Source organism: Danio aesculapii, chromosome 3 (genome assembly GCF_903798145.1).
Source record: "Danio aesculapii chromosome 3, fDanAes4.1, whole genome shotgun sequence".
NCBI lineage: Eukaryota > Metazoa > Chordata > Actinopteri > Cypriniformes > Danionidae > Danio > Danio aesculapii.
In genome coordinates, this window is record NC_079437.1 from 3081135 (window position 1) to 3097431 (window position 16297).

The 16297-nt window shown below is 39.9% G+C and overlaps 1 protein-coding gene across 1 annotated transcript in view; it reads left to right on the top strand.

The window, feature by feature from the left end:
• The first annotated feature begins 3134 nt into the window (after positions 1–3134).
• Positions 3135–16297, top strand: part of LOC130220658 (zinc finger protein 91-like) — a 15676-nt gene continuing 2513 nt past the window's right edge. Inside the window, exons 1-2 of the mRNA XM_056452878.1 lie at positions 3135–3308; positions 14930–16297. The exon at positions 14930–16297 is cut by the window's right edge and continues 1722 nt beyond it. Of these exons, the coding sequence (XP_056308853.1) occupies positions 14935–16297 (1363 nt within the window). The 5' untranslated portion in view covers positions 3135–3308; positions 14930–14934. The remainder of the gene's footprint in view (positions 3309–14929) is intronic.

The following is a 16297-nucleotide window of genomic DNA, read 5'->3' on the forward strand; positions in this document are numbered from 1 at the left end:
ACATTTCTAAACATAATAGTTTTAATAACTCATTTCTAATAACTGATTTATTTTATCTTTGCCATGATGACAGTCAATAATATTTGACTAGATATTGATCAAGACACTTCTATACAGCTTAAAGTGACATTTAAAGGCTTAACTAGGTTATCTAGGTCAGTGTTTCCCAACCCTGTTCCTGGAGGCACACCAACAGTACATATTTTGGATGTCTCCTTTTGCTGACCCATTAACTTCAGGTGTTGGAGTCTCTTCTGATGTTCTGGTGAGTTGATTCAGGTGTGTTTGATTAGGGAGAGGTTGAAAATGTGTACTGTTGGTGTGCCTTCAGGAACAGGGTTGGGAAACACTGATCTAGGTTAACTATCAGGTTAGGGTAATTAGGCAAGTTATTGTATATCGATGGTTTGTTCTGTAGATTATCAAAAAAATATATAGCTTAAAGGGGCTAATAATATTGTCCCTAAAATGATGTTTAAAAAATTAAAAACTGCTTTTATTCTAGCTGAAATAAAACAAATAAGACTTTCTCCAGAAGAAAAAATATTATCAGACATACTGTGAAAATTTCCTTGCTCTGTTAAACATCATCTGAGAAATATTTAAATAAGAAAAGAAAATTTAAATGGGGGCTAATAATTCTGACTTCAACTGTACATCGTAGTAAAAACAAATAGATATCGGGACAGGCTTACACACTGTGGACCAGGGCTGTAAGATATTGGAAAAATCTGATATTGCAATATTTAATTTTTCTGTGTTATACAATTCCACAGGATGGTTTGAATAGCTCTATTGAATGGTTTTCTGGTGAGTCTACATGTACAGAAATTTAATAATCACAATGCAAAAAAAAGGCTTTTCTTACTTTGTCTTGTTTCTAGTCTAAATATCTAAAAATTCTTAGCTCAAGTGAATTGTTTTCAGCTTCGAGTATTTTCTTAAAACAAGTACAATGATCTTATATTGCTTTCAGTTTGAAATGTAGATATTTGGACAAGAAGCAAGAGAACAATTTCAAGTAAGTATTTTTTTTCATAAATCGTTTAAATTCCATGTAAATACGGTGATTAAATACAATTCTGTAGCTCCTGGTTGACTATAATTCAGACTCAACGTGGCATATCCTGCAATGTGACTATTGCAAATGTGGACATTTCTATATCGATGCTAAAACAATACATTGTGCAGCTCTGATAATAAAAATAATAATAATTTCCACATTTACAGATGAAGTCAGAATTATTAGCCCCTTGTTTATTTTTTCCCCCAATTTCTGTTTAACATAGGGAAGATTTTTTTCAACACAGAGAGTCAAGACCTCAGGTTTAACGTCTCACTGAGCAGTATAGAGTCCCCATAAATATACTGGGGTGTTTGGACCCAAACAGATCACAGGTTGAGCGCCCCTTGTTGCCTTCACTAACACCACTTCCAGCAGCAACCTAGCTTTCCCATGTGGTCTCCCATCCAGGTACTGACCAGGCACAGCCCTGCTTAGCTTCAGTGGGTCGACCATGTGAGAGTTGCAGAGAGCTAGCTGCCGGCTAATAGGGACATTAGAAACTTATTTTATTTAAAAAGGAGCATATTAGGTATCTTTTCATCGGCCTGTCACAATAATAAATATATTGACTTATCACACAACACGTGGACATGACTGCAATCATTTTTGGTGTATATCGCTCATACATAAAAACCAAATCTAGCTACATTTCAGCTGATCTTTATCTCTATTGGAGGTGTCAGTGTTAATATGGTTAAAAAACACTCTAAATTATTATAGTATATTCTCATGTGGGTGCCGGACCACTGAACATAGATCTGTAGCAGATCATCACCTTGAATTATGAGGATCTATCTGCGTTATAAATGATTTTGAGATATTGAGCTTCAAAGTTTTTGCATTTCATATAGCAAACATTCATTTAGGGCAAAGGCAGATAAAACCTTCTAATTATCAAAAGTCATTTTCCGCTTGGAATTATAAGGTGAGTGAGTAAGTAATAATTATTTATCAGTGATGTATAAAGTACTAGAGACTCAGACTTGAGTACAAGTACATGTACATTGCACTGATTCACTTATCTGAACTGTACATACCCGCTGCACATGAACATTTGTAATTATGTTTATCTATCTGCCACTCCTGATTATTAATAGTATCCTGTACATATATTCATTTATTGTAAATCTGTTCATAGCTAATACAACCTGTATATAATGTTGATAGTACATCCATCTGTAAATATCACCATAGTTTTTCTATAACTGCACTTTATAACTTATACCTATATCCTGCACTTGCTGCTATTGCACTGCTGGTTAAACTGCATTTCGTTGCCTTGTACTTGTACATGTGTAATGACAATGAAGTTTAATCTAATCTAATCTAATCTAATGTTTTATATTAAACAGCTCATTTTCTCTTAAATGAGCACAGTTTCTAAAGTAATGGAATTCCTTCATTATAGATCTGTGCATTCTTACAGAGACACCTCTGTTATCAAACTAAACAAAACGAGAGATTCATTTGCTGCTCACTTGTTTGATAACAGAGGTGTCACTTTAAATGGCGTGTACAGAAGCTGATCTGGGATCAGTTTATTGTACGGAGCGCGTCAGTCAGCGCTTATACATGCATTCACTGGTTCAGGGGTTGCATATGAAAGGCGACGATCGACGCACAGCTTTAATGTAAAGAAAGTGGGAGAGAATGGTAAAATACGGGAGAATTTCGGCAAGGGTTTACATAAATGAAGTGAACAGGAAGTGTTTGTAAAGAAACACATCTTTGCGAGATAACTCAAAAACCTTAAAAATATGTTTTCCTATCACTCAGTTTTTTCTTCCACCCAGTTTTTCCCCACCACCACGTCCCTTCCGGGTCTCCGTAGAGTTTACCAAAACAAGATGTTGTAAGTATTAGGTGGTTATTATTTATGTATTTATTATCTGCTTAACATTGATTCTGAAATGGTTAGTTTTACTGAACCTGATTTCCTCCTGGAGCCCGGTTACCGCTGTAAGTCGCTGTTGCTGTGATTGTCCTCTAGATGGCAGTAGCACACAGCACACTGATAGCGGAGGCGCTGGAGTAAAAGCTCAGAACAAGAAACATTAAACTCGTGTTGAAGATGAGAAGAAACAAAGAGGCTACACTTCAGCTTTTATAAACTCTAGAGAGATTATTTAGCGAACACGACACAACTCCTGCCTTTATTCATTATATCCTGGCTCTTGACTGTCAATTCCTCTGTGAAAGCGATCAGGAATAGCGGACTTTTAACGTGTTCATATGTAAACAGGTAACGTTGTGTTTCTCTCCTTATTTATTAGTTCAGATTCCTACTTTCTCAATATTCAAGTGTTTTTCTCTCGGCTGTGTTCCTCTTCAGTGTCGGTTCCCGCGCTGTTTTCAGCTTTGTTTTTGCTTGGTTTTGGCCACTAACCTCTTTATTAAAGCTCTCGATGTAAAGCTTCTCGCGGTAAAAGCACAGGTTATGATTCCTGTTTACTTTCACACATTCTTATACTTCAGGATTTGTCTGATCTTTATTAGCGGCAAATCAAATGCTGTGTTCACTAATTTCACCCTCATGGACAAATACTGGAGTCATTTATAGTAAATAGTGTAGTATAAATACAAAACACCCAACACTCTACTACATTTTCAACAACTATATTACAACACACCACAGTTTACTGTAGTAAAAACTCATGTTTACTACAGTATGCAGAGCATTTGATCATTTCACCATAGTTACTGCTTCAACATTCAGTAACACAGTTGTAAATACTATAATAAATAAATACACTTTATTACAGTATGGTTGAAAAACACTTTAGTATTTACTATAAATTACTGTAGTATTTTCATGTGCTAGTCATGTAATTCTGTTAATCAAAAGTGTAGAGTTATGGGTAACATTAAAATAATTGTATTTTAATTAATTGTGTTTACTAACATGAACAAACAATTAGTAATACATTCATTACGGTATTCATCCATCTTTGTTAACATTGTTTAAGTTAAACAACGTTAGTTCATGTTAAATCTCTGTTCTTTAACTCATGTTAACAATCACAACTTTGGATTTTATTAAAATCCGATGCTCCATATGGCCAGTCCGCCCCTGCCTCTGGTGATAAACTCAAGTGATAGATCTTCCTTAGTACAAATAACAGACCTAATAAACTAGGCTACATTATTTGAGCATTCGTTATGACATTGATCTGTTGTGGTCCAGCAGTGTTTCCTCTAGGATTTTTTCCAGCTGTAGCAGATTTACACAGATCTACTAACTACCTGTGGCGTTATTTCAATGACAATTGTCGTGAGCTCAGTGTTAGAAGTCGTGATCGCATTTATGTAATAGCCTACAAGCATGTGAATCTCTTTGCTTGCCCGCCGATTTCCTCTGCTCGTGCAAAAAACTTCTTGCCTCAAATATATGCCACTTCATGAGTGCGCAGATTTTCTTGTGCGCTCTCAAATAAACGCTGCTGAAGTGCGATTAAGTGCATTTATGTAAAATGTCTTCAGCATTTATTATATATGCTAGGAATATTTATGAATGTCTCCAATAGACCTACAGAGTGGTATTAATGCATCCTGAAGTGAAGTGAAATGGCTAAACGTCGTGTTTTCTGCCTCACGCACCTGTCAGCCAACAGGTAAGTCAGTCAGTCAGTCAGCACGTCACCTTAAAGGGTTAAACAAATGACGCACAGCACTACTACGGTAACAGAAAAGTTTGCGCTGTTATAATTCACTTACCCTTTAATATGTTTTGGTGCGATTATCACCCACTATTAAAAAAAATTAAATGTTTTGAATTAAAAGCTGTAATCTAGCCGTGGCAGGATGAATTTTGGCGTAGCGTCCCACCATGAAAGAATGAATGTAGCGGAAACCATGGGTCCAGCTTATGTTTCCTATTTTAATCGTAAGATTTGTCTTTGAACTCTGTAATAGACTACCACTATTGACCGTAATCGTAGGGCAGGGCGATATGGGCAAATATCATATCCCGGTATTTTTAGGAGGAATGACGGTATACGATATATATCCGGTATTTTCTCATAAATGGTTACTTGAGAGTTAACGCCTTTATTAAAACATTATTCAACATTTCTTGAGCCAAATATAATTAAAATACAGGGGTTTCCCTCTCTGTTTACAAATAAACAGCTGCACAATATCTAAAGATAAGTCTTTCACTCCATGTAAAAAATCCTACACTTTTTCTTTAGTTTTGACTAAACTTGTTTTACTAAATATTAAATAAAGAGATTAAAATGAATAGACTATAAATATGAGAAGTAGCGAAATAGATTCCGAGCGCTGTGATGAAATGCTGGTTAAGCATATAAATGTAAACAGTATTATAACAGAGCAGAACGCAGAGCTACATGTGTTATAACGTAAATTTAAAGAAGAGACTGCATGGTTTCCGCTACATTCATTCTTCCATTGCGGGACGCCCCTCCAAGATTCATCCCACCATGGCTACATTACAGCTTCTCATTCAAAACATTTTATTATTTTAATAGCGGGTGATAATCGCACCAAAACATATTAAAGGTAAGTGAATTATATTTCTGTAACCGTAGTAGTGCTGTGCGTCATTTGTTTAACCCTTTAAGGTTACGTGCTGACTGACTGACTGGCTGACAGGTGCGTGAGGCCAGCAAACACGACGTATAGCCGTTTTACTTTATTTCAGGACGCATTAATACCGGAGGTATTCATAAATATTCCTAGCAAATCCATTAAATGCTGCAGCAGCAGCGTTTATTTGAGAGCGCACAAGTAGATCTGCACACTCTTAAAGCGGCTTATATTTGAGGGGCATGCAAGAAGTTTTGTGCATGAGCAGAGGAAATCGCCGCACAAGCAAAGAGACCCGCATGCTTGTAGGCCATTGCATAAATGCGATCTCAACTTCTAATACTGCGCTCATGACATTTGTCATTGAAATAACGCCACAGGTAGTTAGTAGATCTGTATAAAAAGGTCTGCTGCTACAGCTGGAAAAAGTCCTAGAGGAAACACTGGACCGTCGTGTATTAAATACTGAACTTATAATCAGTGAATATGAGGTGGTTTCACTTTCGAAATGCGGTATAAATTCCTCCCATTTTGGCGTTTTTAATTCTTTTAAACACATTCAGGTGCTGCTTGTCAATTTGACAAGGCTTCTGTGTTCGTTCTTGCTGTCAATTGCAGAGGAAATGATCGATAAAAGGTTTCTGGTAAACCGATGTGACAGCTGCAGGCGCTGTGGGATGTGCGTGCATGTGGGGGGAGTTAGATTTGTTCGGGGAGTCAGTTTTCGATGCAACATCGGCACTGCATGTTCCTCCATGTTGCTTCAGTCATGGGTCGTTCTTAAACGATTTGTTCATTTTGAACAAATCTTTTGTTTGACTCATAGAGTGAATCATTAATTTGCGCATGCTTGCATTTGTGCAAGTGGAGCTCGCGTGCTACCTTGGAGTGGTCTGGTCTGCACAGAATGTGCATGTGTGGCCCCAAACCATATCGCAGGGCTTGATGCTTGCTTTTTTCAGGAGCAGCACATGCACTCCTAAGTTGAAAAATTTAGGAGCACACTAAATAATTTTAGGAGCGCAGTGAAAATATATAAAATAAATAGTATTTTTGCCCAATAAATGCACTCAAGGAGATCTTTAGAAGGAAAACAATTTCATTCATTTGAATACAATAAGTACAATAGGTTTTATTTTACTTAAATAATTATTTAGAATTTAAGCTGTGGCCACGCGGTGGCGCAGTGGGTAGCAAGTTTGCCTTACAGCAAGAAGGTCACTGGTTCAAGCCTCAGCTGGGTCAGTTGGCGTTTCTGTGTGGAGTTTGCATGTTCTCCTTGTGTTGGCGTGGGTTTCCTCCGGGTGCTTCGGTTTCCCCCACAAGTCCAAACACATGCGGTACAGGTGAATTGGGTAAGCGGAATTGTCCGTAGTGTATGTGTGTGAATGATTGTGTATGGGTGTTTCCCAGTGATGGGTTGTCCCTCGAAGGGCATCCGCTGTGTAAATCATGTACTGGATATGCTGGCGGTTCATTCTGCTGTGGTGACTCCAGATTAATAAAGCGACTAAGCCGAAAAGAAAATGAATCAATGAATTTAAGCTGTATGGAGTTTAGCGGTCCACAGCAGGACTGGGATCAAATTGCCTCTCTAAACTGATCTGAATAAGTCTTCATTTGTGGACATGCCTAGGCAGCAGCTTGTTTAATTTTGATCCAGTTTCGAGCTGAAAAAGTATTTTTCACACAGGGCAGCAGAAATAGGGAGTTATTATTAAGTTAATAAAATGTGCAGTATGGTTATTGCAAACATTCACATGACCAGAGCAGTTTAATACGTGTTTGTATCATAATAAGATTTTGGCTGTATCAATGCTCCCAAACAAACATTATTCATTTTTTAATAATATATATTGTACACATCTTTAATATAAATACACTTGCAGTAGCTGGATTGAGACACACTTTTTCTCCACAGCACATAAAATAATGTGACTTTTAAGAAGAATTTTAGCTAAATTAATTTATTTGTATAACATATTCTACTGATTCCACTCTACTTTCCACATGGGAACAGTAAGACAATGTAAAGAAAGACACAACTACAAACTCATGCAAAGCTGACACTGTTTATTAGAGCACTTAATCTTTCTGGGCTTTTAAAGAAGAGCTGAATAATAATAGAAAATCTTTTCTATTAAAGTTTAATGGCCTTCAGCAACAGAATAATTTCTTAGTGATTTCTTATTCTTATTTAAAGAGCCGCTATTATACATGAAATAGGGTCATATTTAGGTTGTAAGGGTCTCCAACAACAGTCTAATATGCATGCAAGGTCAAAAAACACTTTGATAGTCCTATAATCTGCATTTATTTTTACCTAATTATCCCAGCGACTCCCATATGAATCGTTCAGTGATTCATTTGTTCCCAAACCCCTCCTTAGCGTGAAGCTAATCTGCGCTGATTGGACTGATGACAGTCTGCTGCAATTGGTCGACAGTGACAGGCTTCAGCACGAGACAGAGTGAAATGCCCAGCTGCTAATCAACTATATAAAAGTAGTCACAGTGCATACACGCTTCATAGTGTAAGGTGTGGATTTTAGCTGCCAGTGGGTGAATGTAAATACAGACGATGGACTTGAAAATACCGACGACTAACAATTTTATTTAGCAAAAACTCTAAGAACTGGGGAGGAGATCAACACGAGTCTCCTAGCCCATCACAGTCTACCTGCTCTTTACACACACACACACACACACACACACACACACACACACACACACACACACACACACACACACACACACACACACACACACATATTACCCTCCTCCTCAGAGGACACAACACCAAATCATTCAAAAACAATTTTAATCACACGTACTGACACTTGTGAAGTGGAGGAAGAAACTGATTCATGAGGCACTGACAGGGCCGCAGGTTTTAAATCTCATGGGTTTGCGCGCACAACTACTGGGCGGGGCTTGTTTCGTAGCCGCATCATCGCGAAACACCTAATGACTCATTATCAATACGACTCGTTTGAAGCACTATGAGTCGACTCTTTTATAGATGAATCAATAATTTTAAACGCTGTACACTTACAGATTTAAGCCTTAGCTGGATATTTCACTTCACTTAGAGCTGTGTTACACACTACATGGCAGGTCATTTTCAAAAACCCATAATATGGGCTCTTTAACAAACAAATTTTTAAAAAGTTAACGTGTTTCTTTTCAGTGTGCACCACTGACAGGTCAAATCTGCTCTCTCTCTCTCTCTCTCTCTTTCTCTCTTTCTTTCTTTCTTTCTCTGCGCTGAAGTGTTGGTGCTGCTGAGAGACAGACTTAGCAGTCAAAGCGCATAAAGTAATGCAAAATTGAATCAATTGATATCGAAAGCAGAATCTCAGACATGTCCAGGGAAAAGAGGATGTATTGTCACCCTAAATAATGAGCTGGATCAGTTTATTTAGTAAAAGACATTTCATTTTCGCGTGTCCTTGCGCTTATCTCAAAGCTAGACCAAAGTCAGAACTTTGTCAAAACTTCTCCAGCACGTCTCTGTGAGTCAGCATGCAGAGTATGTGAGTCTGAGCAGAGATTTCTCAGTTTCTCGCGAGCACATAACCGGGCTGCCCAGGTAAAGTCTGTGTGGGAAACGCTGATGTTGAATTGCGTGTCACACTAGATGTGCCACAGTTTGCCATCCATGGGCGAATGCGTTTTCTATAGCACCTTTCACACATACAGACCTTTCCGGAAAATTACAGGCAATTTTCCAGAAAGGTCTGTATGTGTGAACAGGCCCTTTTTGAAAATACCGGTAAATTCGTTCTGGCAGTTTTCCGGAAAGAGAAGTTGTAACATTACCGGTAATTTGCCGGAATGCTGCCCTGTGTGAACGCAGAAGGAAGATTGCCGAAAAGAGCACGTGCACGTCTAGAACGCGCTGACGGGAGACGTCTACTTTAGCCAATCAGAACAGTCAGACACATTCACGTCCGCTCTGTATATAAAAATAAAAGCCTTTGAATATTTTTCCAGACACATTTAGCTGCTAGATCAGGGATGGGCAAACTCAGTCCTGGAGGGCCGGTGTCCTGCACAGTTTAGCTCCAACTCTAATCAAACATATCTGCTTATGGATTTCTAGTAATCTTGAAGACACTGATTAGCTTTTTCAGGTGTGTTTGATTAGTGTTGGAGCTAAACTGTGTAGGAAACCGGCCCTCCAGGACCGAGTTTGCTCCCCCCTGCGCTAGATGATAGTCAGATAACGTTTCTATGCTCCTTCTTAATGCCAACTGTGTAAATAATTATCGATAAGATGCTTATGATAAGCCGTTGTTTGTTTACCTTCAAGCTCTGCTTCCAGTTGCTTGATGTGTCGTGTGTGCCCGTGAAGCAGCTGGTGAGCGCCAGCACACATGCATATCATGTACATTTCGACATGCGAAAGTGTTCCTCCATATTTTCATCAAGGTTGTTCACAATACTGATCCATCCACAGAGTTTATAATGTAGTCAAATGTTTACAAATACAAGCGCAGCCGTTTCGAGCTCATTTCTGGTTAATGATGTCAGAATTTACCGGTGTTTTGGAATGGATGTGTAGGGATGGTATACAGTTTAACCCAAAGAATGAGCAGTCAGTCAGATAATGAAGAGCCGGAGTCAGAGTTTCAAATAAATAAATAAAGTTTACTGAAGATAGTTTGCAGTTTCATCAGCAGAAGCCAGTTTCAACACTCGCAATGAGTTCCTAGGCCGTTCTGCTTACAATCACAAGTCATTAACAATTATACTCTCAGCCATGTATTCTCAGCCATCTTTATCAGAACTAGTTAAAAAAAAGGTATAATCTACATTCAACGGTATAATCTACATTCGATATACAACGGTATAATTTACATTCAGGCAGTTATAGATCTCTTCCAAGATGGCGCCAATGACGATGGCCACCTCTGTGTCGTGCTCTGCAGTAGTGTTTGTGTTTTTGTTAGTTTGTCCTGTCTCGAGTCATATTCCTACAATTAGTTTCACCAGAGACGAATTGTTGGACATTCAGGCACATACACCATCGAATATTTTTCCATACCTGGATTTATCTGATGTTCTGTTGGACATTGTAGTCGGCGGAGCCGCAGTGCTACTCAAACGCTTTCAAGCGCGCAGACGAGGAAAGAATGCAGGTGCGCTTGTGAAACTCAGACAGCGCGGATTTCAGGCCGCGTTGCCTAGCATCCATCTGGCATATCTCCGCTCTCTACCCAACAAAATAGACGAACTCATTGTGCTCTCTCAGACAAACAGGGATTTTCTGCATTCAGCTGCTCTGTGTTTCACAGAAACCTGGCTGAACAACACCATACCGGACAACGCGCTTCACCTACCGGGCTATCAGCTGTTCAGAGCGGATCGCGACGAAGAATCAACGCGGAAATCGCGCGGTGGCGGGACGAGCTTTTACATCAATGAAAGGTGGTGTACAGATGTAACAGTTTTAAAGAAGATGTGCTGTCCAGATCTCGCAGCACTGTTTATTAACTGTAAGCCTTTTACTCCCTGCACGAGTTCTGCTCGTTCATCCTCGTCAGTGTTTATATTCCTCCGCATGCAATCCTTACGATACAGAAACTAGCTGATCAGATCACGGTGATAGAGCAACAACACCCGGACGTTTTAATAATTATCGGGGATTTTAACAAAACAAAACTATCCCGTGAACTGCCAAAATATAGACAGCATGTTACATGTCCCACAAGATACAGTAATATATTGGATCACTGCTATAATACAATAAAGGATGCATACCGCTCCGTCCAACGAGCAGCTTTGGGACACTCTGACCATTGTTTGATTCATCTCATTCCAACCTACAGGCAGAAACTGAAAACAGCCAGATCTGTAAAAAGATGGACTAACGAAACAGAGCGGGATCTACAAGCCTGTTTCGACCTCACTGACTGGAGTGTTTTTGAAGCTGCTGCAAGCGATCTGGATGAGCTTACAGAGACTGTAACATCTTATATCAGTTTCTGTGAAGACGTGTGCATTCCTACCAGGACTCAACTCGCATACAACAATGACAAACCATGGTTCACTGTAAAACTCAGACAGCTACGTCAGGCCAAGGAGGTTGCTTACAGTAATGGGGATAGGGCCTTGTATAAGCAGGTCAAAAAAACACTGGAAAAGGAGATCAGAGTCACAAAAAGGAACTATTCTGAGAAACTAAGGAGTCAGTTCTCTTCCAGCGACTCAGCATCTGTGTGGAAAAGTCTGAAAAACATCACAAACTACAAGACACCATCCCCCAGCACTGTAGACAATGAACGACTTGCAAACGACCTGAATGAGTTTTACTGTCGGTTTGAGAAAACCCCCACACCCACTCTGAACTGCTCTTCACGCCACCATTAACACCTTCACCCCCCACCCCACCCCCTCCCCGCCTCCCCCATACCTGCACTTCAGTTCAGTGAAGAGGAGGTGTGCCAGGTCTTCCAGAAACAGAAGAGGAAAAAAGCACCACGCCCAGATTTTATAACACCAGCCTGTTGAAAATCCTGTGCTGACCAACTGGCCCCCATCTTCACCCTGATCTTCAACAGATCACTGGAGCTGTGTGAAGTGCCCTCCTGCCTCAAACGCTCCACCATTATCCCCATCCCAAAGAAACCCAAACTTACAGGACTAAATGACTACAGACCTATGGCACTAACATTTGTGGTCATAAAGTCTTTTGAAAAAAGGTGCTGGCCCACCTGAAGGACATCACTGAACCCTCACTGGACTCTCTTCAGTTTGCGTACAGAGCAAACAGGTCTGTGGATGATGCAGTAAATGTGGGACTGCATTATGTTCTGCAACATCTAGACAGACCAGGGACCTATGTGAGGATCTTGTTTGTTGACTTCAGCTCAGCGTTTAACACTATCATCCCAAAACTTCTCCTGCCCAAATTAACTCAGCTCTCTGTGCCCAACTCTGTCTGTCAGTGGATCAACAGCTTCCTAACGGACAGGCAGCAGCTGGTGAAGCTGGGAAAATTCTCATCTAGTATCCGCACAATCAGCACTGGCGCCCCCCAGGGGTGTGTCCTCTCCCCACTGCTCTTCTCCCTGTACACCAATGACTGCACTTCAAAAGACTCCTCTGTGAAGCTCTTGAAGTTTGCAGATGACACCACACTTATCGGCCTCATTCAGGACGGTGACGAGTCTGCTTACAGACAGGAGGTTAAGGAGTTGGCTGTCTGGTGCAGTCACAACCTGGAGCTCAACACGCTCAAAACAGTGGAGATGATAGTGGACTTCAGGAGAAACCCCCCTGCTCTCCCCCCACTGAGCATCATGGACAGCATTGTGGCAGCAGTGGAGTCATTCAGGTTCCTGGGCACCACCATCTCTCAGGACCTGAAGTGGGACACTAACATTGACTCCATTGTCAAAAAAGCTCAACAGAGGCTGTACTTTCTTCGTCAGCTGAGGAAGTTTAACCTCCCAAAGGAGCTGCTGAAACAGTTCTACACCTCCATCATTGAATGAGTCAACTGCACATCAATAACTGTCTGGTTTAGCTCAGCTACTAAATACGACCTCCAAAGACTACGTCGAATAGCTCGGACTGCTGAGCGAATCACTGGTACAACCCTTCCTACTCCCTAAGAACTGTACTTATCCAGAGCGAGCAGGAGGGCTGCCAAAATCACTCTGGACCCCTCACACCCAGCACACTGCCTCTTTGAACTTTTACCTTCTGGTCGACGCTACAGAGCACTGCGCACCAGAACAGCCCGACACAGAAACAGTTTCTTCCCTCAGGCAATCCATCTCATGAACACTTGATGATAATAATTGTGGAACCAACATCACTACTTGCCATACACTTTTATACACATATACACTTATTTAACAACACACTTTACATGCCAATTTGCACATAACAGCTGCACATATAACGTTGTATATAGTAATATAGCTGTACATACACTTGTCAATCTGTATATTTGCATTCACTACTTACTTCTATTTTTTTTAAATATATTTATTATCTGTTTTTTGTCCTGTCTCTTTTATCCTGTTGCACTGTAGAAGCTCTGTCACCAAAACAAATTCCCTGTATGTGTGAACATACCTGGCAATAAAGCTCTTTCTGATTCTGATATTATCCTTACTACACGAAGTTTATCTTGAATAAAATTGTAGAATCACTTTAAAAGAATTAACCGTAAAATAGCAAAATCACTTTTAAATAGTATTAACTCGTAGAAATAACAATAGAGACAGATGCTTCCGGTCCTCAGCCCTCAGTTCCACTCAAGGTCTCCGTGACCTCTGAACTAGTTTGGTGGCTCCTGAAAAAGATACACAGAGACAGGCAAACGCACTGAACATTCTTACATAGAGCAGTGTGTTACTTATTCATTAGTTAAAATCCTTTCAAAGTTGAATACTCATTCAAATAATCAAATAATTATATTTATTAAAAAATAATGAGGAACAGGATGATGAGAAAAGGATAATCATTGATTCATGCTGAGACGGATTGGAAGGTAGAAATTCGAATCCTTCAGATGTGTGAATGGTCTTTTCCGGAAAAATTCCGTAACGTGTGAACAGCGCTTTTTTGAATTTACTGGTAAAGTCGTTCCGTAAATTCCGGTATCACTGTGTGAAAGGGGCTTATGAGGCTCGCACGTTGTGTGACATGCCGCCATTTGGTGCCTTGCGTTAGCAACGTATACAACACAATGTAAAGACCGCTTGACGTGAAGTGAAAAAAACAGTAGAGAGGTGCTGTTGTTGATAGCGTCAGCATGTGCTACAGTCACAGTAGATTTCCAACGTAATGCACCATTAGTAACTGTCAAGAGCATGTTGTTTTACCGTGGCTGAGTGAATTAAGTCATCAATAGAGCTTAAGAAAATCACACATGTGCGACTAAATAAATTTTCCACTTCGCACATGTCTATTTTTAGTCACAAATGCGAGCGAAATGGTCGCACTGTCAAGCCCTGTATCGATATGAACGATACTGGATAATACCGCATCGCGTTGAGGAATCATATCGATATCCCCAGAACCCGATATACCGCCCAGCCCTAAAATACACCACTTTTAAGGGACACATTATTTATCAATGCAATGTCCAAATATGTGTAAAAGCATCTAAAAGTAATGACGAAATGGTAATACGGTTGATTTTATATGACAAGTGTTTTAAAATTAATGATTGGAAGATCAGTGTATCATGCTTGTGAAATGAAATTTACAAAAATACACTAAAAGTGATCATGAATGAAACTTTCACTTTCTTAAATAATTAATTTTAAAGGCAGTCTGTTTATTTTTATTTCAGGCCTGATGGAGGAGACACACCGTCATGAGAAAATCATAGAAAATAAACACTCACTGAAGAGAAAAGGCAAGAAATGCGTCACCTGCACTCAGTGTGGAATAAGTCTGTTTAACAAACGGAGTCTCGGATATCACATGATGATCCACACCGGAGAGAAACCATTCACATGTTCTCAGTGTGGGATGAGTTTCAGACACCCATCAAACCTTGTTAAACACATGAAGATCCACACTGGAGAGAAACCACACAAATGTGATCAATGCAGCAAAACATTTTTGATGGCTTCATACCTGAAGAGACACCTTACAGTTCATACAGAGGAGAGGCCTTATTCATGCACTGTGTGTGGGAAGAGTTTCAGACATCCAGATGGTTTAAGAGATCATCAGAAGATCCACACCGGTGTGAGAGAGCATATTTGCTTGGAGTGTGAGAAGACCTTCATTACGGCTGTAAAATTGAAAATACATGAGAGAATTCACACTGGAGAGAAACCTTACACCTGTTCACACTGTGACAAGAGATTCAGTCTGTTAGGAAGCCTGAAAACACATGAGAGGATTCACACTGGAGAGAAACCTTACAAGTGTTCACACTGTGCCAAGAGATTCAGTATATTAGGAAGCCGGAAAACACATGAGAGAATTCACACTGGAGAGAAACCTTACAAGTGTTCACACTGTGACAAGAGATTCAGACTGTTAGGAAGCCTGAAAACACATGAGAGAATTCACACTGGAGAGAAACCTTACACCTGTTCACACTGTGACAAGAGATTCAGTATATTAGGAAGCCTGAAAACACATGAGAGGATTCACACTGGAGATAAACCTTACAAGTGTTCACACTGTGCAAAGAGATTCAGTATATTAGGAAGCCTGAAAACACATGAGAGGATTCACACTGGAGAGAAACCTTACAAGTGTTCACACTGTGACAAGAGATTCAGACTGTTAGGAAGCCTGAAAACACATGAGAGAATTCACACTGGAGAGAAACCTTACACCTGTTCACACTGTGACAAGAGATTCAGTATATTAGGAAGCCTGAAAACACATGAGAGGATTCACACTGGAGAGAAACCTTACACCTGTTCACACTGTGACAAGAGATTCAGTATATTAGGAAGCCTGAAAACACATGAGAGGATTCACACTGGAGAGAAACCTTACAAGTGTTCACACTGTGACAAGAGATTAAGTAAATTAGGAAACCTGAAAAGACATGAGAGGACTCACACTGGAGAGAAACCTTACAGGTGTTTACACTGCGACAAGAGATTCAGTGATTCAAGGAATCTGAAAATACATGAGAGGATTCACACTAGAGAGAAACCTTACAGGTGTTCACACTGTGCCAAGAGATTCA